This window comes from Nematocida minor, assembly GCF_024244105.1.
Source record: "Nematocida minor strain JUm1510 chromosome Unknown 7921, whole genome shotgun sequence".
Classification (NCBI taxonomy): Eukaryota; Fungi; Microsporidia; genus Nematocida; species Nematocida minor.
In genome coordinates this window covers 174,298-199,391 of record NW_026250401.1, presented here as the reverse complement: position 1 = coordinate 199,391, position 25,094 = coordinate 174,298, and the positions used below count along the sequence as shown (strand labels likewise).

Genomic DNA, 25,094 nt, shown 5'->3' with positions numbered 1-25,094 from the left:
AAATAATTTATCTAGTTTAAAATGCTCGCACAAATATTAAGGCAATCTATTGGTTGCCTATTGATTTTTGAGTAAAATTGCAATATTGTATTTTCTTTTCTAGCTTTCATTCCGCTGTCCAGAATATCTTTAACTTCCAGAGCTTACTAGCTTGGATCTTGTTCTAACCATTAAATCCAAAACCAAAATGAAGAATAGCAATTGGCTGTATGTCATTGTAGTTCTCATACTACAGTAGATCATTTTATCACACACAAATACTACTCAGCTCTGCATTAAGCCATCCAAGTAACAGAATGGTTGGATAAAATATTGGAGTAAAAATTTGCACTCTCTTTTTTGGAGAGTTTCTCCTCCCTCGTGCTATTTACTGCTATTCTACAGTCTTCCATCCCTTCTAACCTCTTTATAGTGCACTAAACATCCATTAAAGCCTCTACGGCCTATGAACGTGTGCTAATGTCCGTTTTTTGGCATGGAGGCTAAGACATCAATAAATATTTTACAGGGGAAATCATCAATTTATTAATAAAATTTTGCAAATTTATTATGGTCGTCGTACATGCTATAGCTACATTAACAACTATAGGAGCAGCTACAAAAGCAACAGGAGCTGTAGGCTCGCTGGCTGCTCTATTCGGAACTACTACTCTTCAGATACTCTCGAGCAGCACAGTCCTCGGAACCGGCACAGCAGCCATCAGTCTTCTCATCCACATGGGCATGCATGCGTTTGACGTTTACTCAAAACGACTAAACAAAATTCCGCTCCCAGGAGGAGACATGCCGAGCACCGGTCCAGACTCACCAATATACAGCATCACATCCACAATACTGAGCAAATACTCTGATACGATGGAAACAGCTAAAAATCTCACTCTGTCGTACTCCGTCACCAATTCGATATTTGCAATGATCTTATTCGCCATTGGTCTAACGGCCATTTCCATTGCATTTTCATTTGTTCTTTTGTCCACCGTGACCCACACGGCTTCTGCTGTCAGCAAAGTGCTGGAGTACAGCGGCCTAGAGAACGCCGTGAAAAGAGAAAAAGACGACACAGGAATTATCAGAAAGGACATAACAAATAAGAGCGAAGAAGGAAAGTACGACGTAAAATTCTCTGAAAAAGACGGGGAGAACATGATCCAAAGCAGCTACTACTCCATTTTCAGAATAGCAATGGTCTCATCCTTCCTCGTGATGATTGGGCTTGTATCCTCGTACCTTGGAATGGTCAGCATAGGGTACATATTCCCTGTCTTCTCCAAGCCGTACTTCATGGACACTTTGCTGAGCTTAAAGGCGCACTCCCTCATATTCCTAGACGCAGTGCAGGGCACAGTTGAGCAGTCTTTTGTTTCTGCTCTGTTCACCGGTCTGATTGACTGGCTGGTTTCTCTTTGGTTTATCTTCAAAAGCGCCGCACTAAACTCCAACTATTTAATGAGCTGGCTGGTTGCCATATTTATATCCATTGGTGCGCTGCCTGTTGCCTACTCTCTGGCTCTTCTGAGGCCGTCCAATCTGGTCAAAGGATTCACCGAGATAGTCAACTATCTGGTCAAGTCGCTATTTATTATGCTATTCGGTATAGTATCTCTTATACTGCTTATGTATCCCATACGAGTGCTCACCATTGTCTTCCCTTCTACGCTTATACTGATTGAGTTCCCTATTTCCTTCATAGCATACACTGTCAGTGAAGTGATCAGCAGAATGGCAACAGCACCCATAGCCACAGCGCTCACAGAGAATGCTCTGCTCGTATAATAGCTACATACATGATAAAATAAACCATACTATTTTCCACACTTTTATTACACTTTCATTTTAATAATTAGCTCAAAGAAAAAAATAGTACACTATTTATTATTCGCTAGCAATTTAAATTTAAATATTTATTCAAATAGCAGAACATCTGCTTCTAGTTTACACTATGCAATCGTGAAGTGGTAGAGATGGAAAAGACAATGATGCAGTTATATTCCCAGCTGGTCATCTAACTGTTTTGTTATTAATAACTGTACAATATAGATGTAAGATTATAAGAGTTTATGCTCGCTCTTATTTCTGCATGGCTTTATTCCACTGAGTCTTTTAGAAATGTTCGCAGCTGCAGGTAGAAACAAGACTAAAAATTTTCTTGAAGATATCCAAACAGTCTAAACAATGCTGGAGATAGTTGCAACAGAAGCAAGAGAAGAGGCAAAAATAGTAGAAATGAGAGAGGAAGAAGGGTACAAGATGAGGCATACAATGCATGGTTTATTTCTCTGGGGATGTAGTGTTGCTGTGCCCTGCTACAATATCAGATCTTTTTCTTCCAAATCTGGCTGTTATGTTTTTGCCGTGGAACCCTTGGTTGTTCAGCCTTTCCAGGGCGGTGTCTCTGTCGTGTCTGTTCATAAACTCCAGGAGCCCATCGCCAGAGGGAAGAATTCGTAGGTAGGTGGGTCGCGCCCCGCTCATTAGAATGAACGATCTCAGCTCGCTCCAGTCGGAGTTCTGCGGAAGATTCTCCAGAATGAGCCGAGAAATACGGCGCGGTACCTTTGGCCTGTGCCCAAAGACAGGCCCCCGTGTGTATGCAGGCTTTACCGGTCTTTCGCCCTTTGCTGCCTCTATAATGAGCCGATTTCCGTTGATTTCGTGCGTATCGTTCAGTATTTTCTTCCCTGCCTCTTCATCCACTGTCACAAAGCCGTAGGAGCTGTATATCTTTATAGAAAGTATCTTTCCGTATCTGGAGAAATACTCTTCTATCTCTTTTTCCTGCGAGAACTCTTTCAGCCCACCGATGTACAGCTGCATCTCCATGAAACAATGAAAATAAAAATAAATAAATACAGATAGCAATCTGTTTTTAGATAGCCCCAATTATCCACCAATCTCAAAACAAAAACAGACTGAAACTTTTTGCAGTCGAGCAGAAAAATAAATTAGCTCGGAAATTAAAAACAAAAGCAAATAAAAAGAGAGCGCAGGAGAGAGAACTATTCTATTTTTAATGTATGATCACCTAGAATAGAGGACGACCAATGGAGCAGAAGGGCAGTTTGAAAGAGAGATACACACTAGAAAAGTATATAACTGAATTACAAGAGCAGCCCACTCTGTTTGACTGTAGCTAAGGATGTAGTAGTACAATTATTGAAATAATAAGCAAGTATGGTCTGGTGTAATGTATTTACTTAACTAATTACTCTACAGCTTTTCTGGCCCTTTGTAAAACTCTTTGCCTGATCGTGGCTAATAGGGGCCACTAATTACAATATAGCTACAAATAACAGTTGTGATTGCACTTTATGTGTGTTTTATTTGGCGTGTACGATTTTGTTCCTTTTCGCTCGTATTCTGCCGTACAGGTAGATTATTCCTGGGGCGTAGACAATCAGACCGATCAGCGAAAGAATGTTTTTCATGTTTATCATGAGATATATCTCGCAGAGTATGCCGATGGGGTAGAGAATAAGAGAGGCAAGATATCTTATCTTTTTGAGAGGAGGGAATGCGTAGTACAGGAACCTGATGCAGTCAGATATGCCCCACACAAGAATCATAAGACCGGTGATCGTTTTGTTATCGTGGGAGCACGCACACCTGGAGATGAATATGCGCGATGCTATCTGCAGGACTGATGTAATAAAAGACTGCCTTGTTATCCCGAGAAGAGAGAGAAGCGGCTCAAAGGAGTACAGCTCCTGTGCGTTTATAAGGTATTTTTTGTACGAACCTGTGGAGTATCCCTGCAAAAAATAAAGAAAATCTCTATCTAATTTTATGCCGTATGTTGTGGAAAGAAGATCAAGGCCCATTGACACAACTGACCACGAAATGGCCAAACCAAATAAAATGAAAAATGAGCGCACAAAAAGGCCGAAACACACTTTCCTTATGGTTCTTACAAAGGACATATTGCCGCAATAAAAATATTTTAGTTTTATTTTTCCAAGAGTAAAACAATAATGAATGCTTTTTTAATGAGTCCGCAGTGCAGCGGATCGTTCACGTACGACGACTGCATAAAAGATATAAAAAAGCTCACGGAAGAAACAGAAGAGCACAACTACCACTACTGCATCGTGTATCTTCTTGTTTTGAAAGAGCAGATAGTGGAGATTACGCCCGAGAAAAAAGAAGAGTTTGAGAGCGCGTTTCAAAACCTCAAAAAACACGCGAAAAAGATATCGGACAAAGAATGGCACAGTCTGATAGAGAATGCGTCCTACATCACACACAAAGAAGAGAAGATAGAGGAAAACAGAAGCAGCTCGCTGATCAACCTAGTAATAGAGACACTTATCAGAACAAGCTCCGCAGACATCGAAAGAGCGATAGAGGTCTATCTCGAAGAGGAGATGAAAGACCCAAGAACACAGACACAGAAGAGTGTTTCATCAGAGATTATTGAGGAAATTCTTGAAAACATTTCAAAGCTGCCAGAGAAAGAGAAAAGACAGAAAATAAGAACAGTGTCCAAGCTGCTGAAAAAAGAGCACACACCCATCCTTATAAAGTACGTCCACTCTCTTTCCAAAGTTCTTCTCCTCTCTCTCTATTTGACAAACAAAAAAGTGTACAACTCGCTGCACGACGAGTTCTTCAAGAAAGCAGAAACACCAGAGGAGTACGCCCTGCTGGAGCACTTTCCGCAGCTGGATCTCCCACAGATCCTGCGGCTACTCCACAAGAACAGCTCAATATTCAAACTGCTGGACCGAATAATAAAAACAAGACCCGTACACAGAGATAAAATAGTAGACTTTGTGATTGAGTATATATCATCGGGCGGCTCTAGAACTAAATCGATCAACTTCATCAAGGACAATCTCTCCTGTTTCATTGACAAAGTGCAGAGCATAGGGCTGGGATGCGAGGAGGTTCTTCTACTTTCGCAGAGTGATCCCTCTTTGTTGAACTATGCTTTCACCATCATGCACTCGTTAAAAGTCGAGCTAAAAGAAAAAAGAGTGGCAAATGCACAGAAAAAAGAAAGAAGACTTTCGCTGCTTATTTCTGCCCTGGCCACCGAGCTAAGCAGCCTCAGTGCGCCAGCTACCACCGACTCGTCTTCTGACTCTTCGCCCTCCACCGATCGATCATTAGACACTGTCTCTGCCTTTGTGAAGGAAGCGCATAAGACAGACCCTGATCTGCTTTCTAAAGTGTGCATAGCTCTGTTTAGGATGCATCCACCCGCTGCAGAGCTAGTTAGCACGCTGTCTGTTCTTGTGCAAAGTAATACTACACGTTCATTCGTATTTACTGCCCTGCCGTATTTGGACAATAGCCAAAAATTTACTTTACTGCAGGAGTATCTAACAGACGATGTCTCTCTTACTCTTTTCCTCCGTATGCTGCAGCCTGTTGATATATTCGTGCATGCGCACACTCTCCCCCCTGGCGATGCATCCCGCGTGCTCGGTCTCTGCTGGGGACGGCCTGATGTATTCACAGACCGCGTGGTCTCTTCCGCTCTGGGCGAAGTGTGCAGAGGAGATCATCTGCCCCCTGTTTTCTCACGGACTGTAAGGGATGCTCTGCAGGCTCATGCGAACATGCGCCCGTTCATTGCAGGGCTGATGAAGAGAGAGGCTCCTCGACTGCTAGCTGAGTCTGCGGGCGAAGTAGTGAAGATCTTGGAGGCTCTAAAAGAAGGGGCAATTGAGGTGTGTCTGTGCATGACAGAGGAAGAGCTGCCCCTGGTCCTACGGAAATCTAGAGACATAGCAAAAAGATTTCGCGAGTATCTCCGCACACAGCCCAGACACATCAGAGAGAAGTATAGAGAAATTACACAAAAAATATAATGTAAGAGAAATGCCCAAATAGAGCAGGATAGTAAATAAACTGAATATACAATCACACACTATGCATTAATTATCGTTTATTAGGCATTAAGTATACATTAACATTTAATCATTGATCATTCGTTCACTAGAACTATCTGCTACAGTTATTTAAGAGATGGCAAGTGAATAGACAAATTAAACGGTTAAGGATATCCACTAGTCATCTATAGTCCATTTATTATTTGCTAAGTCTACAGTGTATGATTTATATTCACTTAAAATTATTTACACTATGCCGAGAAACAAGAAATATACATAAGATAGCTAATCAACTGTCAGTTAGACCATCTAGTACACACCAATTAGCTGAAAATAAGCTATCTGTTTGTACTGGCTAATTAACTGAGTAGCTGACTGATAGACTTGCGATGATGAGCGAAGATAGTATATAAATAATTGTTTTTTACATTTTTATTTTTATTTTAAAATGGCAGAAGATTACAGAACTTTTCTCCTGGGTGTAGGGACGGGTGTTCTTACCATTGTGTTTCTGCAAATATCAGCTGTCCTTTTTGGCCTTAGGAAGGTTGTCTATAGGAAGAAGTATGCCGACACGTACCACAAAGATGTGTTTGATGACCCACCGAGCGAGCTAGTGAGCCTCCTTAGTATAGCCACCAAAGAGTGCGCAGATCTAGCATGGCTCAACATCTCTCTGCAGCGGTTCTTCTATGAGCTCACAAAATCAAGCACGTTCTACGAGAAAGTCAAGACAACAATGGTGAAGAAGCTGTCAATTGCGTTCTCCAGCGGGATACTGAAGAGGATCAGATTCAAAGACGTGTCCTTTGGAAGCGAAGCGCCGTACATTAAAAGCATTAGAGTGCTTTCCAAAACAGAGATCGACAGAATACTGTCAAATAAAAATAAAGAAGGAGAAGAAGAGACAAGCAAGCCTGGATATTTTAAACAGGTGTATCTTCTTATAAAGATAGACTATACAGCAAAAGACAACTGCATATACATCGATGCTGATCTGATCAAGGGATACTCCATTCCAATCATGGTCAAGCTGCTTCCATTCAAGGGCGATCTGCTGCTCAGAATGCCTGCAAATAATTACTCAACGAGATTCGAGATATCTTTCATCAAAAACCCGGGGTTTGACTTTTCAGTTGACGCAGCCTTCTCGAAAAACGACTCTGTGTTTTTCTCCAACTCGCTCAGCCACATCATCAAGCGAATATGCAAGTATGTGGCGAAGATGTACGTGTTTCCTAACTGGTACTACTACTATCTCCCAATGGTCGTGTCAAGATCAAAAGTCATACAGTACTCCTACTATCCCGTGGTGGAGGAGAGCATAGATGGGCCAATGCAGCAGGTGCGCGAGATACAGAACCTTTTCAGTCTCGACTACAGCATAACGTCAAAAAAAGGAAATATTATCTACAGAAAAACAAAGAGCACAGTGAACATGTCAAACATTCCAATGGAGCGGGCTGAGATAGAGATACCCATCAACAAAATAGGAATAATTGACGAGCTGTTTAACCACGCGTCTGATCTGGACATTTTCTCAGATGTAATCAGCGACTACAAGAAGACAAAAATCATACAGAAATACGGGCCAGGCGTGGACAAGGTGCACATCATCATAGGAAACAGCGTGTACGAGTTTATCCGAATAATAGTTGACGACCTCATTATATTCCAGCTCGCCAACCCAGAAGAGCCGCAGTTCATTGCAATAAGAAGAGAGCCATACCACATCACAATCATACAGTACGTAAATACATCAGAGCCATTCTACCTCGGGAAGTTCAGAATAACAAAACTAGCAAAAAAGCTTGAAAAACAGGAGATGACATTCCTGGGCTCCACCAAGCTCTTCAAGTTCCTCGACTACTCTGTGAAGCAGGCAGAAAGAACCACAAAAATATTTAAGAACAAAAGCAAAAATAAAAATCCACCCACAAACCCCAATAAAAACATCGTGAAAGATAAACACAAAGAGAAATACATCTCAGACGGATATCCGAGCAACATGGAAGAAGTTACATCAGAAGTGAGTATAATCGAGTCGCACTTCAAGACAATAGAAACAAAGCTGCAAAATACGCACCAGAGCGACCACTATCGAATAGACCTGCCGTATACATCAGAAGAGCTGAAAGAGGCTCTGGATGATTCCCTTGTGAGATCTGCTGTGCTTGGATGTTTTACGATTATGGAGGACATTCTCCTGACAGACAGCATAAGAAACACCTCCATGGCGCAGTCTCCGTCAGGGCAGTATGTGCAGCTGCTCAGCTACAGCAGCAGAGAGAGCGATCTGATAATCGAGCGGATTCTTCTCTCAGAGGAGTACCAGGGCGTAACTGCAGCCATTAAAATATTTGCAGGATATTTGGAGATATTCCTGTTTGGATCAGAAGTGAGCAAAGTGTCGTTTAGTGTGTTTACCAAATTAATAACAGCCTCTGTGAAGAGCAGGGAGCTCATTTCTCTTCCCGCCGTAGAGATACCGAGAGCACACTCTTCCACACTCCACAAAACAGAAGGAATAGTGCTCGCATCAGACACTCCTGTGCTCTGCAGTGTAACCATAGAAGTAGATGCAGAGATACTGTTCAATGAAGAGGTGTGCCTGAAAGACCCGTTCATCTTTTCATTGGGCAACGGAAATAGCCGTCCACTGAAGATAAACATAAAAGCAAAAAAGAAATCAAAACTGTCGATAAGGCAGATACCGCAAAAGGAAATAAAAGACGAAACAATAAAAATACACGCTATAAAAACAAAGAAGACTGAAAAAAGAGATGACGCCAGCAGCGACAGCGGTGTATCATCCGATGAACGCACAGACAGTAACAGCATGGATGACAGCAGTGGCAGCAATGAGAGTGATGGAAATATGTCTAGCAGAAGCATGGCCACCAGCACCAGAAGCATCGATACTGTGCACAGCAATGAGACTGGAAGTATGCATAATAGCAACGAACTATACCCAGGTGGCATGAGTAATAGAAGCAACAGCACTATTGTCACTCTCAATAGCAGCAGCACGCCCGCAGACAAGAATGTCTCTCTGCTCTATGCCCATATAGAGGGAAACATCTCCATTAAGAAAAAAGGAAAAATGGTTTTTCCAAAGTCCAAGGGTCTGATCTACTGGAACAGCCCCTGGTCTACAGTCGATAAAAATAAAAACGAAGAGGCTTTCCTTATCAATGGAAATGGATACATGATCAGTGAGGAAGAGATCCAGCTGTTTTGGAAAAACAACGAGGGAAAAGACGTAGTAAAAAAACTAGCAATGGGATACATATGCAAATTACAGAACAATGCTCCAATAGAATAAATACTCTAATACTTAACACACTTACCACCCATTTCATCATAATTGGCTATAGCTGGATCAACAAGCCAGTATCTCTTACCTGGCTGTTATCCACCTATTTTCTGTTGTCTACCACCCACTGCCTATTAACTACGCTACTTACCTAGTTGCTAGTTGCTTTCTCTTTTCTTCTGTGTATTAATTTTCTGTGTTAACTGTGACTGTAAAGAAATAGTAAAATAGTTTAAATGTGTAGTCTGCTGTACGGATATGTTTTTATTTATTCAATGAATAGCCGCTTCTTTGTTTCTCTTTTCTTCAATCTTTTCATTTTCAGTTTCTCTGATAGAGCATCTATTTCTGCATAGTTGTACATAATATTGCTCTCCACATGGCTGTGCTTCGGGGTTTTTATGTGGCTCTCGTAGTCTGAGTACTTGGCTACACACAGCTCGCATATGCCTGTCTTCTTCGGGGCCTTTATCTTTTTATTTGGGGCCTGTCTTGTCAGGCTGATTTCTGGGATGAGGGTGTCTTTGCTGTCTCTGCTGTATTCTTTGTGGAATGGCCTATGCTTCCCCGTGGCGTCTTCAATTAGTATGTACGGATGCTTAAAGACATGGTACTCCATAGGAAATTTGTATGGCGCATATTTAAAAGTAAAAAGGCGGGTTGCATCAGGAAGAAAAAATAAAAAGAAGGGCGGTTCACAGGAAGAGAAGAAGGGGAGGGGAGGAGAAAGAAGAGAGGGCACATGTGCGTGCATGCGAGCAGTGCAGATGCACTTGTTTGCTGCACTGTGTGCAGCAGGTGCTGTCTGTGAGCAACTAAGTAATTGCGCGGGTGGATAGAGCAGACTTGCTGGACAGAGCGTAAAAGCAGTGTAGCTGGGCAGCGCATAAGTAGATGGAGGAAGAAGACAGGACTTAGTGCACAGGAGCGCAGGCTGTCCTATAAATATTAATTTTTTTTGTTTGTTCGGAATGGATAGCATGGAAAGAGAGACAAATACCTTCTCAGAAGAAGGAAGAATCAGGCAAGTGGAGTATGCGATAAAGAGCATCTCGTCTGCAGGGCCTGTGATAGGCCTGCGGTGTGCAGATGGCGTGGTTTTAATTGGCAAGAGCACAGACGACTCTGTCTCTCTGACGCAGGACGAGAAGATATACGCAATAAACAGAAAAACAGTGGGAATAGTTGGAGGCCTGTACGCAGACAGCAACCTTCTTGTCAACTACCTGAGGGCTGTGGCACAGGACTACCTCATGAAGTTTGACACAGAAATGACTCCGCATCAGATAGGAAGATCGCTATCAAAGATAAAGCAGAAATTCACGCAGGGCGGAGGAATGCGGCCGTTTGGTGTCTCTTTCCTGCTTGGCGGGTACGAGAGGGGAGCGTACAGACTGTACTCAACCGACCCGAGCGGCACACTCTCTGAGTACAATGCGCACACGTTTGGAGATGGAGACAAGCTAATATTCCCCGTTCTGGATGAGCACAGCTGCGAGCACTCGATAGAGGAAGGGATCAAGCTCGCATTCAGGGGGATATCAGCAGTGTCAGAAGGCACAGCCATCCTGCCCCACACGATTTCGTGCGCTGTCATCTGTAGAATAAACGAAGAGCAGGTGGTAAGACACCTTACGCAAGTAGAGATAACCGAGTACCTGAAGCATGCAAAACCAAAAACATCCACAGAGTAAATCAAAATCATTGAAAAAATAAAAATCAAAATATTTCCATATCTAATCTACCAGCAAACAACAAAGCAGCATGCAGCCACAGGATACGGCTGTAAGAGAATAAGAACATTTTGCACGCAATACAAATAAAAATAACTGCTGCATAGAAGTGGCCGCTAAGAGAAGTGGCTATTTTGTTTGCTTTTTTAACTGCTCTGAATATTTTTTTATTATGGCCATTCGAGAGCTAAGAGAACACATTGAGAAATTAATTGCAGAAGATAAATACAAAGAAATAGAAGAAGTGATAAATAGGCCAGAAACGGATCTGGCCATACAGGATATATACAGAATACTTGTGCAGAGCGCGCCAGAAGAGATGGAAGTAATTAGAACACTCAATAAGCACAGCTCATCGTACGTCCCATATCTCGTCTATGCAGACTACCTTGTAAGGAAAAACAGAACAGAGGAAAGCATAGAGCACTACCAGACAGCTCTGAAGGTGTGCAAAGACCCGGCAGAAGTAACTGACATAATGAAGATGCTTGTGTTTGCGCACCTGCAGTGCCGCGATCTATCAGGCGCCTTCTACACCGGGTGGTCTCTGATTGAGGCACGCCCCACACACTATAACCTGCGCCTCGTGAGGTTCATCTGTGAGCTGATTGAAAAATCAAAATTGTTGAAGAAGCTTAAATTGGAGGCAGAGAAAACAAAAAGAATAATAAACGAGTCGCTCGCTCCCTCGCTCGAGATAGAGACAGAGCACATAAAAGAAAAAGACATAGAAATAGTGGGAAACCCAGGGATAAAAGAGTTCCTTCAGGAGCACCACATAAGCATAGACGGCTCTTTCGAAGTTGGATACAAAAAAGAAGATTTGCAGTACACCAGCCTCCTGGACAAACAAAAGTACAATGAATTTGTAGAAAAATACCACGAGAATATTGTTCCCTCTGAGTTTAAGAAAGGGGAAAAAAAGGAGGTGGATCTGTTCAAGTACCTCATAAAAACAGAAGACATTCTGCTGCTCTACAAGATAGCCAACACCCTGTACATCAACAGCCATTACAACAGCGCCTCAACAGTCTTCAATGTTTTGATAGAGCAGTTTAACAAACTGCACCATCTGCGCTCTAAGTTCATGCAGCTGGCGACTGTTTTGGACTCTCGGACCTTTCTTGAGATATTCCTGCTGTCTCCGGCACACTACAATCTATACACAGAGACAGTCAAAAAGCACAACATATCGATATACCTAGTGACAAAAGGGAAATCAAAAGACCATCCATTTGACGAAGTATTCCATGAGCACTTTGCTGACAAACTGTCGCATCAGCACTACAATATGCCCAGTACGTACAAAAACATCTGACAGAACAGCCAGAAAATCAGAATTTACTTATAAACAATAAAGATTACACGACTTTTTCTCTATCTTATTCAATTTGAGTTTATTCGAGAGCTTTCTACTGCACAAAGCCTATCTGTATGAAGGTACTGCATGTCTTCTATTATAGCCATCTGGCTCTATTATTCATAGTACTTTTTATCTTCTACCCCATCAAAATAAAAGTGCTGCTTCTACTACACTAATATTGTCTCCTTGCCAATATTTTTGTATTTTATTTTTGTGCTTTTCATTCTATGGAGCAGTCTTACTTTGAGAACTTATTCGCTTTTATGAAAAAGCCCTCTTCGGTGGCTGATATATCCGGTAGCTTTACAGACGCTGACTGGGCAGTGGACTGGGACACTCCTGCTAAGAATATTCCTTCTTTGGGCAAGGAGTTGGAGACGTTTTCTGAAATTTATAAAAGACTTTCTTTTTAATTTGTTGTTTATTATGGACAGAAAGTCATTCAGCAGACTCGTACTCTTCAACACAACCTTCCAGAACACGCAGGAAGAGCCAGAGCAGGAAATAGTTCGTAATAAATCAGAGTGGAACACAGAAATAATCGGACAGCTAAAGAACCTTCAGAATGAAATCTTGTCCAAAGACTCACCAAGCACACAAGAGGTACAATAAATAATTACAATGCAATATAGTCTAAGTCGTCTGCTGGCAGTTTCACTTTCTCCATTATCTCAGAGTGCTCTATCTTTTTCATTTTTCCGTCTGCTGTGATGGATCCCTCTCCCAGAAGCACAATGTTTTCTCCGCGCAGCAAAACAGTCTCGCTCTCGAGAACGCTGTACTCTTCTTCCAGCACCGTCATCTCTTTTGCATTCTCCAAAAGAACGTTATAGTACTGGTCGTACGATCTGAGTATCCCTTCCACTGTCGTGTTGTCGCGCATCAGAATAAACACCACCTTGTCCAGATACTCCTCTAAAAGCCTTATTCCCACGCTTTTTATTCCCTCGGCGTTCTCATGTGCTGCAGATGTTTCCATAAAAATTTTCATTTGCAGATTTTGAAACATGCTAAATATTTAAATATTTAAGGTTTGTTGTTCTCATGCAGCACTCATTAAAGGAGAGCATACAGAACAGCCACAGCTACAAGGCGTACAGGATGTACTTCAGCAGCAGGCTGGTTGTTCTTATGCTGACAATATTCCTATTTCATGTTGTAATTGTCTCGTGCGAAGCTCTCTTTATGATTTACTGCGAGCACAGTTTAAAAAATCAAAAGATTCCAGAAATAAACCCGTCCCTCGAAAAGCTCTTCCTCGCTTCAGACACTGCAAAAGTGTTCGAGTCGCAGGCCAAAATAGCAGGAAAGTGGGCGATTAAAAGGGCTGCGAGCATACTCATAAAAAGCTTTGATTTTATCGTCATTATCGCGTTTTTCTCCCACGGGATAAGAAACTGGCTTATGCCTGCAGCCAGGAGCTTCAAGGGCATCATAAAAATCAACTCATCGCACATGTCAGTTGCGGACAACACGTACCTCTGTCTCTCTCTGCTCGCTCTGGGCATGAAGTCCGTGGTTGCGGAGTGGATCATTGTCTCAAAGCAAGACTACGTGGACTTGCTGCTCAACACCTTCATACAGCTGTGCAGGTGTCTGCTAGTTGCCCCCATTCTCGTGTGGCTCTTTAGCTCTGTGTACAACAAGACAAAATACGGGCTCATCCTCGCTGCGTACATGTCCATCATTATTCTCATTTTAATCAGCAACTGCACGTCAATTCTGCCAGACTCTGTGGAGGGCATGGATATAATACCGGCAAAGGAGCTGGGGCCCGAGCTGTACACTGAGCTAGTCAGACTCAAGCTGGAGAACAAAATATACTGGGACCAGGAGGCAAAGGGAGAGAACGCAGCGCTTGTCAAAACAGGAGCATCAAAGTACATTCTCGTGATGGGTGACTTGCTGAAGTACGGAAAAAAAGAGTTTATCTCGTTCATTGCCCACGAGGTGGGGCATGCAGACGACCAGAGCACAGAGAAGAAGCTGCTCGCATCAATACTTGGCCTTGGGCTTACGTGTGGGTGCATGCTGGGAGTGCTGCACGTAATTGTTCCGAAGTACGAAAGACGCGGCGTGTCTCCTTTCTCTGTGGTTGTTTTTTTATTGATGGCGAACATGTACATATTCTCGGGGCTTACAAACATGTTCTACAACAATCTGTACATTCTCTCGGAAGTAAATGCTGATATCTATGCGAAAAAGCTGGGATTTGGGAGCAGCTTGGCCAATGGCTTGTACCGGCTGATGATTGACAACTCTGCGTCCCTGTTCCATTCTACTATTTACACGTACTACGCACAGGACCATCCTGCTGTATCTTCTCGTGTGGCATATTTAAATAAATAGAGATAAACGGTTGAAATAGAGAGCATTCTGTGTCTCGATGAGATTATTACTAAATAAGGATATTTTATCGATAAAAACACAATGCCAGAGAAGTAGCAGGATGGGCAGAGCACAGCTGGCTATTCGGTGTGCTAGTGCAGCTAAACAGCGGAAAATAGCTGCTTCTTTAGTGCTGCTGCCAGCCAAAGTGCAAATTAAAATAAAATTGCTCTATTGTCTTCCTGGCAGCAAATTTTATTTCTTTTCTTTTACTCTGTAGAATAGAACATAATTATGAATGGCAGTTTCATTGAAGCGTTCTAGTAAAACTAAAGAGGATGCAAAACTTTAGCAGAATGCAGACTCTTTATATAGCTTGCTCTAGTGATCTAATTAACTCTTATTGGCGCTAGCAGTTCTTCTAAATTTGGCTAAATGGAAATTAACTATCAGAGGAATTTGGTTATATTGGCATGTAATGCTTTCAAAAGCAGCTGGATTAGCAATATATATTAAAATAAAAATGATTTATCAAGAATAAAAGTATAAAAAGAAGAATTTTTTAACTTTTATGCTTTTGAAACGAAAAATAATGGAGATAGGAATAGTAGTAGCACTCCTAATGAGCTATATAGAAACAGGTAGCTGCAAAGTAAAAATAGAAGATGCTGTAGATGTGCTAGCTATATTTAAGCGTGATTTAACAACAGAAGAACATTTTGAAGAGTTACTATCTAGAGTTAGCTGCAATTTAACAATGGATGATATAAAAGGGATACATGCAGACTTTTCTAGAAGGCTAGACTATCTAAGAGAAGAATTTGAGCTACGTGTAGAATTCTATGAGAAATTCATATCTATTATTCAGCCAATGCTAGAAAGATATAAAATTGGATACAACGAAGAAATTAAATTAAAAGAAATGGAAGAAAATATTATGCCTAAGCTAATAAGAAAAAGACAAAAACTTGCTAGATACACATCGTACCTTACAGGAATAGAAGATTTAATAATCAGAACAAGAAGGCCTATACCCCGAGGAATTAGGAGATTTAAAAAGTCATTAAAACTTGCATTCTTATGCTATAATAATGCATTTGATTCTCTTAGTGAAATGATGTATCAGTTTGACTCTGCAATGATCGATTTAATAGAAGAATATATGAAAATAGCAAATGAAAATAATATATTGTCTACCCTACCACTATTTAAAATAGCAAAAAACAAGAAAATACTAGCCGCTGATATAATATACACTTTCTTTAGTGTCTCAAAAGAAGACTTTTCTAATGAAGACATCTGTTATAGAATGCTAAAAAGAACAAGACATATTCCTGTTGCTAAGATTAAAAAACTTGTAAGCTCAATAAAAGAAGATGTATTAAAGCATGAAATTGACTCATTAGCATCAGCAAACAAGAACTTTTTGGTACTATTGCATAGCTGGCATGATTGTAAACCCGATTTACAAAATGAAGAAGTACTATCTGTCTACCTTGATCTAATAGAAAAATATCTTTCTAAAAAAGAAGGTGATATATACACATATAAGCTTACAGATGACCAGGTTATAAAAATAGTGATGATTGAGTACTTACTGAACAAGTGTGCTATAAAATATAAAAATAACATGCTGTTTTTTAACTTAAACCAAATAATAGAAAAAATAGGAAGGCCAATAAATATTGGTAAAGATGCAGATATTCATCAAAGTTTAAAGACAGCGATAAAGAAACAGGATATGATGATTGATGCTCTGTGCTTTCTGTGGACCGATTATGACTCTATTACAATAGATAAAAAGCGCAATATTGACTCATTTTGTGAAGAGTTTAATGTGAACTTTTTCTCTCTTCAAAGAACTCAGAAAGAGCTTAGAACTTTCAAATGGTTATTCAAACTTAATGAGGATATTGTAGAAATTGGAGGTTTAGCAATCCAGAATATATTTCCTAAATTAAACTCCCGATTTGATATATCTCATATACATCCCATGTGGTACTTATACTTCCGTGCTGAGTATATTAATAGCCATATTAACAAAGACACACAAGTCGATAGCAATTCATTCATGAAAAAAACCTCAAAGGGCACTACCATTAGGCCATACAAAATAAATGAAAAGGATTCTCCTTCAACGCATCAAGAAAACCTAAAAAATTGCATTAAAGTGTGGTTTCTAGACAAGGTTAGAGTAGTCTCTATATGCCGCAGTGTTGAGGAAACATACGACATAGCTTCTGATTTCGCTGACTTTTTGCCAAATTCCGTGCAAATAAAGGAGGAAAGAAAGAGAGAAATAGGAGAAACTGCTGGATGCAGTCGCAGTGAAGAAGGCAATCCTCTAATTAAAATATGCGAATGACCTTTTTATGCTTTTTAGCTTACAGCAGTTAACTGCTATTGCATTCAATAAAGGCCTATGCTCTTATTTACTCTACTATATGAATGCAGCAATTATGCTATTTTTTCAACAAGCTCAGGGGTAGCAATAAGATCACAAAATAAACAAATGATACAATCAGTGAGCGCCAATAAATGAATGCTTTTCAACTGAGTATCCTCGCATACTTAAGACAGCTATTCTCGGGTATATCCTAGAGTACACTAAGAAAATAAAATAAAAATTCTATACTTTACACATTCTGAAAGAATACGCTTATTGAATTTTATAGGGGTAACGCCCCGATGCAGACTATTTAAACATAAAATTTTTCTAAAATAAATGAACTACAACAGATCACACATATTCAGAGAGAGCAAGATGCGCAGCGCGTTTGAGACAGTCAAGAGCAAGATTGCAGAAATTTATTACGTAGCAGCAGGATGGGCTGTGGGCGCGGTGAAAGCTGTGCCAAAGGGAGCAAAGACCTCAGTAGTGTCCGTAAAAGATCACTTTGTGAACATTCCAAGCAGGATACTATCTATAAATCTGAAAAGAGACAAAAAGAATCTTCTAAACATACTGGCAGTTTTTGAAGTGTTGATCTTTTTCGTCCTCCTATACTATGCAGTTATGATTATCTACGAAAGCAATAACTATCTATTTAAAAAAATATTTCCAGTCTGGAGGACGAGAGGACCAACTGGCGAATACATATTAAGAGACATCTAATTAGCAATAAAAAACCTTCAATTCAATCTCAAAAACACAAAAATACTTTATTATTGGCTGAATTACTGCCTATTTATAGATTCTGCAGCAGCAAGGACTGGTTTATTTCATAGTAAGAAGAAGCATCTATAGACAGCTAGTGACAAAGTATCATTGCACTGCATTAGTTGCGATTGGCCATAGATCTATTCTAATATCAACACTTATTCTCTTTTTAGTTACAAATTGCACAGGGTTGCAGCATGTCTAAAATTGAATGCTCTCCTGGTAGTAAGAGTAAACTTTTTTCTACAATTAATTACTCCAGCACATTGGCTAGTAGAGTGATAGATGGGCCTTTAATTGCATAAATTAATAAGACCTCATGCATTTGTAAAAGTAAACAGTGCAGAAGTATAAATAGGACAGAGAGCGTAAACAATAGGCATTTTTATATTCTGTGGTACTTTACTGGACAGATAAACAGTTAACTATACAGCAGCAGGTGAAAAGGCACTGTGTATTAAAAGTTAATTTGCAGAATTAGACTCTAGACCTACTTTTTCTCTATTCGGAAGCATTGCTTTGTCTAGACCGCTCCATATTTTGTTAATTAATTTCCTGGTTCATAAATACACGAATCTTCGGAGAGGGCGTGCAGGAGAGTGTATTGGCTCGCTTTCTATGTGTACGCTCTTCTGCACCAAGCCTCATTTGGTTTTATTTGATTACACACTGTACAATATTTATTGCTATTATTCAGCTGGCTAGTGTGATTTTATTAATATTTATAGCATAGTTTCGTGAATATTGTACATTCGCATGCATCTAATCTTTTTGCTCATTTTTCATTTTGTCAATTAACATTCTACATATATTTAAAAATAAATCAAAAACCAAAAAATCTTACTATTTCTGCAAATACAAAGACTGCATAGTCAATAAGATACACTTTACTTTCTAAATGCAATGCCATATTACCACACTGGCCAGTGTGTGCTGCGATAGAAGACAGTTCCAAATAGACAGCGCCTACTAGAATTTAGTATATAAGCAGTGAGATCAATCAAGCAGTGGATAGAGTAGATGACAAGCAGCATTATATCCCTGAGCAGCTAGATAGTACAATTAAATATAAAGAGAAGAAGCTGCCATGCTTTGAGAGGCATAAACCCGAGAATTCTGAGGAATAGTAGGGCATGTGCATGAAAAGTGCTAGCACTTCATCAACACAGCCCAGTATATAGAGTGGTGCTATATATAGGCTGAGGAATAGCGATAGATAGAGCTGCCGTGTAAATGGTGCAGAAGTAAGCACTCAGCAGGGGACGGACTCAATTAATAACAGGAATAATTGAGAATATATGTTTATAAACAAATAAAATATTTTTATGAAGACAGAGAGAAACGTAAACGCATACAGCTCAGACGGCAGAATATACCAGTTAGAGTATGCAATGAAGGCAGCCTCCCTGGGAACAACCACAATTGGGGTAAAAGTAGCAGAGGGAGTGATTGTTGTTTCGGAGAAAAAGATAGTCACAGCCCTGCAAATACCAGAGAGCATAAAAAAACACCATCTAGTCTACGAGCACTGCGGCTTTGCTTTTTCTGGGCTCAGCGGAGACGCGAGGTCCATCATCACCAAGGCAAGAGAAAATGCGATTATGCACAAGTTCCTGTACAATGAAAGAATACCAATTGAGGGAGTGGCGCAGTTCCTGTCTTCGATCGCGCTGAACTTTTCCGCAGAAAAGACGCAAGATAAGATATTTAGCAGGCCGTTTGGAATATCCATTCTAGTCCCAGGGTTTGACACAGAGCCAAGACTTTTCTCGCTCGATGCATCAGGCACGTACAGAGACTACCAGGCCAAGGCCATAGGATCAGCAGCAGAAGCAGTGACAGCTGAGCTGGTGAGCTCGTACAGAAAAGATGAGACAGTTGAAGAAGCCGTTGGAAATACGCTCAAATTGTTGAAATCAGTCATGAAGGACCCCATTACAAAGCAAAACTGCGAGGTGATGGTGTGCAGGAGGGAAGGAGTGAAATTCCTCAGCACTGCAGAGATTGAAGAGTACTTAAATAAATAATAGGCAATGTTTATTCATGTTCAGACCTACTGCAAGACAGAATATTCGATCTGTATCCATCTTTGGATTTCCTCAAGGTTTTTATCAATAATAACCTCTTATTTATTTTTAGTCTTATCATTTCCACTACTTCTTCACTTCTTAGATAAGATACATCAAAAACAGAAGTATAAATATTTATTTTATGTCTAATAGTCTGTGAGAAGTGGTATGATCAGTCGTATGCTTATGTGCTATCCTGCATAGGAGTATATCTTATCTCCGAGATGGCTTAGCATCTTGATGGCTACTCCTGTTCTTTGCTCCTCAAGTTGGTCATTGTCCATTTCAACCATTCCCACGCCCAGAGCAGAGACTTTATCATATCCGTAGATAGCCACGAGGTCACCCACTGAAACCAAAGGGTACTCTGACGTGCTGTGCAGCAGGCCAGGCGCCATGACATCTGCGCCGTTGATCAAGTGTTTTATTGCGCCTTTATCTACAATCACTTTCTTCAGTATTTCTGGAGCCATGTGGACGCACTTAACTGTTGGAATATACGCGTCTCCATCGGCTCTAAACACGGGCACACCGTTCCTGAAGATGTAAGTTATTTTATCTGCTGTTTTGATTGATTCAAAGACATCCTCCTTGGTGAAGAAGAGAGACAGATCTACCGGAAATTGCGCTTTAATTTGCTTTATTGTGGAGTTGGAAAGTCTGTTCTTTGTTGAGGCTAAAAACATAATTATAAAATTTACTAAAATTATTTATTTTTATCCTCTGGACACTCTCCTATTATTGTAGCTTAGAAGCTGCTTCTATGCAGTGGACATTGAATAAAGAAGGGATTAGTTCTAAACAACTCAAAGAATGAATATGAGCTAATAGACAGCTAGTCTATTGAATAGAGCACTCTACAATGATTATTTATTCATATGCGAATATTTGCACGATCAATCAACTGTTAACAGGCAGGATAGGAGTGTTTTATTTCCTTATTTAGATATTAAATGGATAAGAGTAGATTAAATCCTTTATTTTATTTGGTGCTATTGTGACGGACTGGCAGCCTATCTTCTGAATAAACTCATTCTGCTGAGCATGCCTGAAATGCCTGCGGGCGTGGGCTCTGCCTGCTGCGGCATGTGGATGTACACGGATGATATATCGTATGTCACAGGATGGAATAGAATTGAGTTGTGGACGGGCGTGAAGTTGCACAGTATTTCTTTGTTAAAAGTGTGCAGGTACTCTTCGTCCATAAAGTTAGCTGAGAATAGATCGACTGATTTGGCGTACAGCGAGTTCCACTGTGTCATGTACCTCTCCAAGGTTTTCTTTGACTTTTTGTCGTTCTTCTCAAGGAGCTTGTGCATTCCCAGCTTGAAATGTTCTATCTTTGCAACTGCCAGGACAATCTGTGAGTCAAAGTCGCTTGCGTTCTTTAATCTTCCGATGATGCTCTTGTAATTCTTGTTTATGAAGAGCTCTTTGATGTTCTCGTCTCTGAAGGAGAGCGGAACCCCCTGGAAGTCGTGCGTTGACTCATTTGTTTCTTCCACTTCCGTGTGCAGTATTCTTCGGGCTGATTTTACAGGGAGATTTTTAACAATTTCGTTCATTTTTCTAACAGACTCTTTGTCGTTCTTTTTGCTCCCGTATGCAACAAATGCCTGCGCTCTCTCTCGTATAAAATCAACAAAAGAAGAGTCAGATGAGTTCTCGGAGGCCAAATGGACAGCTCTGTTGAGAAGCGACTTTTTAACTTTTCCGGTTTTCAAATATTTTTCTCTTACTTTCAAGAACTCCCATTCGATTCTCATTGCGTCGAGTAGCTCTGCATTCTCAGGCTGTTTCATCATTCCCCTGAGCACCTCCAGAGCTCTTGTATTTCTTATCTCCAGTTGTCCAGGCGTTCCAACAGCCAAAGTAAGTATTCCGTTTAATTTACATCTTTTTAAGACTGTGCATATACTCGTAAAGTCAGCCATTAAAAAATAAAAATGCACTCTTCTCTTAATAAAAAATGACAGGAAGTAAAATAGCTCCAAGATAAAATTTTATTACTGTCCACTGCCATCTGGTAGTAATTTATACAGCTGCTACACCTTTAAAAAAGATAAGAGAGAACAATCTAGAGAACAGCCAGAGAATATCTAGTAGTAAATAAGAACAAGCTACAATACACCAAAGTAATTTATGTTTTGTCTTCTTCCGTATAGAACAGAATGTACACAGGCTTATTCAGCACATCCACCAATGAAACTCGCATTATCTCTTCATCGTTCGTGAGATACCACTGGCTGTTTCGTCTGGTGTATGCTATGTAGTGCCCCGAGTCTATGTCTCCGCTGTGCATAATGATCGAGTAGAGGTTGAACACTTTGTCGTTAATAATCAGCACTTCGGGATACGATATGACTGTGTCTATTTTTAGCACATTCTTGTTTTTCATTTCGTATCTCTTCAGATGCAGACACAGCACGCTTGGCAGCTCCTTTATTTCCACCTTCTTTGTGTACTCTTTACTATTCCCGCACTCGCAGATCTTATCGATGTGTATCAGCTCTTCATTGAAGTATCTGTCAACTGTTTCCTCCAGCGTACTTCCATGCAGCTGCATGCTGATCGATGTAAATAGCTCAAAAGAGGCTTCATTCCTTCCGCAGGCGCACTGGATAGTAGACAGGAATGTTCCTCCGAATGTTTTGTGAATGGGACACTTGTCCATTGCATTGCACTTTAGGATCGAATGCACTTGGGAGCTCAGGAACATAAAGAACTCCTGGACATCCTGGTACTCGCTCTTGGCAAACGACGGGGCATGCCCCCAGAATATTCTTATCAGCTCGGAGATGTCGACATACCCATCTGTGTTGCTGTACATCTGATGCAGTATTCTGTTGAGCGAGCAGAGGATACACTCTTTTATCGCACACTTTTTCAGAATGTGATCTATATCGAGCAAATTTTTGATGAACTCTTTTATCGAGAGGATGGACTGCAGGAGACTGCTCATGTAGCAGGTTCTTTTCAAGTTCAAGAACCCTTTCACCCAGTTCGTATTCAAACACTGGTACTTTTTTGAGACATCGGGCGTGTTTGTGTTCATTCTGTTGATGTCCCTAATGGAGATATACTCTGCGCACTCTTCGCACGACACAGTTGCAAACTCAGGCACAAAATAGTTCTTGTGCCAGCTCTCCTTCCAGTGTTTCTCAATGTGGAAGTTGTCTCGGCAGTAGACATTGTTGCAATCTATGCAAATTTCAGCCAAAAAAGAGCTGCTGCAGACTATGCACCCGAGGACTTTATTTGCGCTCTCAATTTCTTCTTTTTTCTTTATGATTCCAGAACACTTTTCAATGGTTTCTTCTACGTCCAAGTGTGTGCATCCCATGGGACAGAATATTTCTATAAATTTATTATTGTTGGCGGCTGCAATGGAAGAAAAAGAAAAAAGAGCAGACGCCAGGAGAGAAAGAGTGAAAATATTTAGCAGTGCAAAAAGCAACATAAAAAAGAGGATTATTCTGTCTGTGCTGCTTGCGCTTGGATTTCTTGCCATAATATCGCTGGGCAAGTCCGTTTTAATAGGATTTATAATTGTTCTGAGTATTCTCGTGTTCTCAGAGATCCTCAGAGTGCTTCTAAGAATAAAAAGAAGAAAAGCGCCAGGACAGACTAGCGCTACTAGACAGGCCAGAAATGGCAAAAATATTAAAATGAATGGTAGAAAAAGTAATAAAAGCAAAAGCAAAAGCAGAAATAGTCAGAAAATAAACAGCAATGAACAGATAGCAAATGAGGACAGAAAAAACGATCTTAAGATAGAAAATAATGAAGAGATGAGCAACAGAAGACTTGATGATAAAAAGAGCAGTTGTAGCACTGATAATGTGTGTAGCAATCTTAGAACAGGCGATAGTAAGACAAGTAATAGCGACAGTGAGCCTGTAAAGGGCAACATACTTCCCGTCTCTTTCTTTTGGTGCTGTTTCTGTTGCATTTCTTTCCTCAAGTACGGGAGGCTGCTGTTTCCAAGCAGAGCGCTTCTAATCAACAAAATCTTCATACCCGTGCAGTTTATTTGGATCTGGTGGTTTATCATTCTCCTCAGGGGGCGATCCTACAGGATGAAAATATTTTATCTTTCAATAGTTGTTGTCTCGATAGTAGGCCTGCTGGAGTGCACACAGTCTGCCATCAATAACGTAAATAGAGGAATATACTGGTTTGTCTTTCCTTGTGTTCTAGTTGGCGTAAACGACACATTTGCATACTTAGTAGGGAAGACGCTAGGGCACACACAGCTAATCCAGCTGAGCCCCAACAAAACAGTAGAAGGATTCCTGGGTGGCGGCATTTTTACCGTTATTTTGTCATTTCCCATATCAAAAATCATCAGAATGGCGGTGAGTGAAGATGTAAAAACATCGAATATTGAAACAGCAGTATTTGGAATGATCGCATCCATCATAGCCCCAGTGGGAGGAATAATAGCGAGCGGATACAAGAGAGCCTTCAAGGCGAAACACTTCAGCACACTGCTTCCCGGCCATGGGGGAGTATCGGACAGAATAGACTGCCAGTTAATCATGCAGTTGGCAATTGATTTGTACCTGATAGGAGCAGTACGAAAAAGAACAGTAACAGGGTTTGTGGTGGAAATAGAGTCGCATCTGACACGAAAGGAAACCTTGGACCTCGCAAATCTACTAATAGAGAACTGTAAAAACACAAAAATAAATGAAATATTTTAGCAGCTGGAGAGGTGAAAATAAAGAAAATACACACGCGCTGTACGATAAAGATACACCCGAAAATAAAAGAGAAATCAGCAAGAACGATCACAAAATAAGTACAGATAAGGAAACAGACTGCGGGTGCACTCAAGATGAGAATCCGTGCAGCGAAGAGTATTTGGCAGCGTATAAGTGCTATTTATTGCACTCAAAAGAGATTGGTAAGTGCACAAAAGAGATAGAGAGAATGAAAGAGTGCCAGAAGAGGAATAGCACAGTTCTATCAAGAATACTGAAGTTTTTTATTAAATAAACAACCCAACAATACACTCGAGTGCATAGTATAGACACAGCAGGGCAATGTAGGGAGAGAGTCTTTCTCCTACAACTGTTCCTATGTAAATAATCCTGGTGAATCCGCTAGCTTCGTTCTTATTGGAGAGCTTCTTCTGAAACTGCTGCGGAAAGAAAGGCTTGAGATACGTAACAGTGCACGTAAACAGCAGCAGCACGCGGACCATGGCGCTGAAGTTGAGGAGAGCCGTCATAAATAATAAAATATTTAGAAATATATCTAAAATAATTTTACACGTACAGAAATAA

The 25,094-nt window shown here is 40.6% G+C and overlaps 20 protein-coding genes across 20 annotated transcripts; 12 read left to right on the top strand and 8 right to left on the bottom strand.

The window, feature by feature from the left end:
• Positions 1-549: 549 nt before the first annotated feature.
• NEMIN01_0390 (uncharacterized protein) lies at positions 550-1,773 on the top strand (the record flags this gene model as incomplete). The annotated part of the gene is made up of 1 exon (XM_051476332.1): positions 550-1,773. One exon carries the CDS (start codon positions 550-552, stop codon positions 1,771-1,773), a length of 1,224 nt encoding a protein of 407 aa, XP_051332292.1.
• A 495-nt stretch (positions 1,774-2,268) lies between these two features.
• On the bottom strand, positions 2,269-2,820 carry NEMIN01_0389 (serine/arginine-rich splicing factor 4/5/6; the record flags this gene model as incomplete). The annotated part of the gene is made up of 1 exon (XM_051476331.1): positions 2,269-2,820. The coding sequence occupies one exon, from the start codon at positions 2,818-2,820 to the stop codon at positions 2,269-2,271; it is 552 nt and encodes a 183-aa protein (XP_051332291.1).
• A 497-nt stretch (positions 2,821-3,317) lies between these two features.
• Positions 3,318-3,917, bottom strand: NEMIN01_0388 (very-long-chain (3R)-3-hydroxyacyl-CoA dehydratase; the record flags this gene model as incomplete). The annotated part of the gene is made up of 1 exon (XM_051476330.1): positions 3,318-3,917. One exon carries the CDS (start codon positions 3,915-3,917, stop codon positions 3,318-3,320), a length of 600 nt encoding a protein of 199 aa, XP_051332290.1.
• A 51-nt stretch (positions 3,918-3,968) lies between these two features.
• NEMIN01_0387 (uncharacterized protein) lies at positions 3,969-5,813 on the top strand (the record flags this gene model as incomplete). The annotated part of the gene is made up of 1 exon (XM_051476329.1): positions 3,969-5,813. The coding sequence occupies one exon, from the start codon at positions 3,969-3,971 to the stop codon at positions 5,811-5,813; it is 1,845 nt and encodes a 614-aa protein (XP_051332289.1).
• Positions 5,814-6,282: 469 nt separating this feature from the next.
• On the top strand, positions 6,283-9,159 carry NEMIN01_0386 (uncharacterized protein; the record flags this gene model as incomplete). Its single annotated transcript, XM_051476328.1, has 1 exon — positions 6,283-9,159. One exon carries the CDS (start codon positions 6,283-6,285, stop codon positions 9,157-9,159), a length of 2,877 nt encoding a protein of 958 aa, XP_051332288.1.
• Positions 9,160-9,418: 259 nt separating this feature from the next.
• Positions 9,419-9,769, bottom strand: NEMIN01_0385 (uncharacterized protein; the record flags this gene model as incomplete). The annotated part of the gene is made up of 1 exon (XM_051476327.1): positions 9,419-9,769. One exon carries the CDS (start codon positions 9,767-9,769, stop codon positions 9,419-9,421), a length of 351 nt encoding a protein of 116 aa, XP_051332287.1.
• Positions 9,770-10,121: 352 nt separating this feature from the next.
• On the top strand, positions 10,122-10,844 carry NEMIN01_0384 (20S proteasome subunit alpha 3; the record flags this gene model as incomplete). Its single annotated transcript, XM_051476326.1, has 1 exon — positions 10,122-10,844. One exon carries the CDS (start codon positions 10,122-10,124, stop codon positions 10,842-10,844), a length of 723 nt encoding a protein of 240 aa, XP_051332286.1.
• A 211-nt stretch (positions 10,845-11,055) lies between these two features.
• On the top strand, positions 11,056-12,201 carry NEMIN01_0383 (uncharacterized protein; the record flags this gene model as incomplete). Its single annotated transcript, XM_051476325.1, has 1 exon — positions 11,056-12,201. One exon carries the CDS (start codon positions 11,056-11,058, stop codon positions 12,199-12,201), a length of 1,146 nt encoding a protein of 381 aa, XP_051332285.1.
• Positions 12,202-12,473: 272 nt separating this feature from the next.
• NEMIN01_0265 (uncharacterized protein) lies at positions 12,474-12,659 on the top strand (the record flags this gene model as incomplete). Its single annotated transcript, XM_051476207.1, has 1 exon — positions 12,474-12,659. One exon carries the CDS (start codon positions 12,474-12,476, stop codon positions 12,657-12,659), a length of 186 nt encoding a protein of 61 aa, XP_051332167.1.
• Positions 12,660-12,862: 203 nt separating this feature from the next.
• Positions 12,863-13,225, bottom strand: NEMIN01_0382 (U6 snRNA-associated Sm-like protein LSm1; the record flags this gene model as incomplete). Its single annotated transcript, XM_051476324.1, has 1 exon — positions 12,863-13,225. The coding sequence occupies one exon, from the start codon at positions 13,223-13,225 to the stop codon at positions 12,863-12,865; it is 363 nt and encodes a 120-aa protein (XP_051332284.1).
• Positions 13,226-13,290: 65 nt separating this feature from the next.
• Positions 13,291-14,595, top strand: NEMIN01_0381 (STE24 endopeptidase; the record flags this gene model as incomplete). Its single annotated transcript, XM_051476323.1, has 1 exon — positions 13,291-14,595. One exon carries the CDS (start codon positions 13,291-13,293, stop codon positions 14,593-14,595), a length of 1,305 nt encoding a protein of 434 aa, XP_051332283.1.
• Positions 14,596-15,145: 550 nt separating this feature from the next.
• On the top strand, positions 15,146-16,939 carry NEMIN01_0380 (uncharacterized protein; the record flags this gene model as incomplete). The annotated part of the gene is made up of 1 exon (XM_051476322.1): positions 15,146-16,939. One exon carries the CDS (start codon positions 15,146-15,148, stop codon positions 16,937-16,939), a length of 1,794 nt encoding a protein of 597 aa, XP_051332282.1.
• A 360-nt stretch (positions 16,940-17,299) lies between these two features.
• Positions 17,300-17,689, top strand: NEMIN01_0379 (uncharacterized protein; the record flags this gene model as incomplete). Its single annotated transcript, XM_051476321.1, has 1 exon — positions 17,300-17,689. One exon carries the CDS (start codon positions 17,300-17,302, stop codon positions 17,687-17,689), a length of 390 nt encoding a protein of 129 aa, XP_051332281.1.
• A 1,370-nt stretch (positions 17,690-19,059) lies between these two features.
• On the top strand, positions 19,060-19,761 carry NEMIN01_0378 (20S proteasome subunit alpha 5; the record flags this gene model as incomplete). The annotated part of the gene is made up of 1 exon (XM_051476320.1): positions 19,060-19,761. One exon carries the CDS (start codon positions 19,060-19,062, stop codon positions 19,759-19,761), a length of 702 nt encoding a protein of 233 aa, XP_051332280.1.
• A 233-nt stretch (positions 19,762-19,994) lies between these two features.
• On the bottom strand, positions 19,995-20,489 carry NEMIN01_0377 (malignant T-cell-amplified sequence; the record flags this gene model as incomplete). Its single annotated transcript, XM_051476319.1, has 1 exon — positions 19,995-20,489. One exon carries the CDS (start codon positions 20,487-20,489, stop codon positions 19,995-19,997), a length of 495 nt encoding a protein of 164 aa, XP_051332279.1.
• Positions 20,490-20,816: 327 nt separating this feature from the next.
• On the bottom strand, positions 20,817-21,737 carry NEMIN01_0376 (uncharacterized protein; the record flags this gene model as incomplete). The annotated part of the gene is made up of 1 exon (XM_051476318.1): positions 20,817-21,737. One exon carries the CDS (start codon positions 21,735-21,737, stop codon positions 20,817-20,819), a length of 921 nt encoding a protein of 306 aa, XP_051332278.1.
• Positions 21,738-21,943: 206 nt separating this feature from the next.
• On the bottom strand, positions 21,944-23,146 carry NEMIN01_0375 (ubiquitin carboxyl-terminal hydrolase 22/27/51; the record flags this gene model as incomplete). Its single annotated transcript, XM_051476317.1, has 1 exon — positions 21,944-23,146. The coding sequence occupies one exon, from the start codon at positions 23,144-23,146 to the stop codon at positions 21,944-21,946; it is 1,203 nt and encodes a 400-aa protein (XP_051332277.1).
• Positions 23,147-23,189: 43 nt separating this feature from the next.
• On the top strand, positions 23,190-24,509 carry NEMIN01_0374 (phosphatidate cytidylyltransferase; the record flags this gene model as incomplete). The annotated part of the gene is made up of 1 exon (XM_051476316.1): positions 23,190-24,509. One exon carries the CDS (start codon positions 23,190-23,192, stop codon positions 24,507-24,509), a length of 1,320 nt encoding a protein of 439 aa, XP_051332276.1.
• NEMIN01_0373 (uncharacterized protein) lies at positions 24,496-24,804 on the top strand (the record flags this gene model as incomplete). The annotated part of the gene is made up of 1 exon (XM_051476315.1): positions 24,496-24,804. The coding sequence occupies one exon, from the start codon at positions 24,496-24,498 to the stop codon at positions 24,802-24,804; it is 309 nt and encodes a 102-aa protein (XP_051332275.1).
• NEMIN01_0264 (uncharacterized protein) lies at positions 24,797-25,039 on the bottom strand (the record flags this gene model as incomplete). Its single annotated transcript, XM_051476206.1, has 1 exon — positions 24,797-25,039. The coding sequence occupies one exon, from the start codon at positions 25,037-25,039 to the stop codon at positions 24,797-24,799; it is 243 nt and encodes an 80-aa protein (XP_051332166.1).
• Between the last annotated feature and the right edge of the window lie 55 nt (positions 25,040-25,094).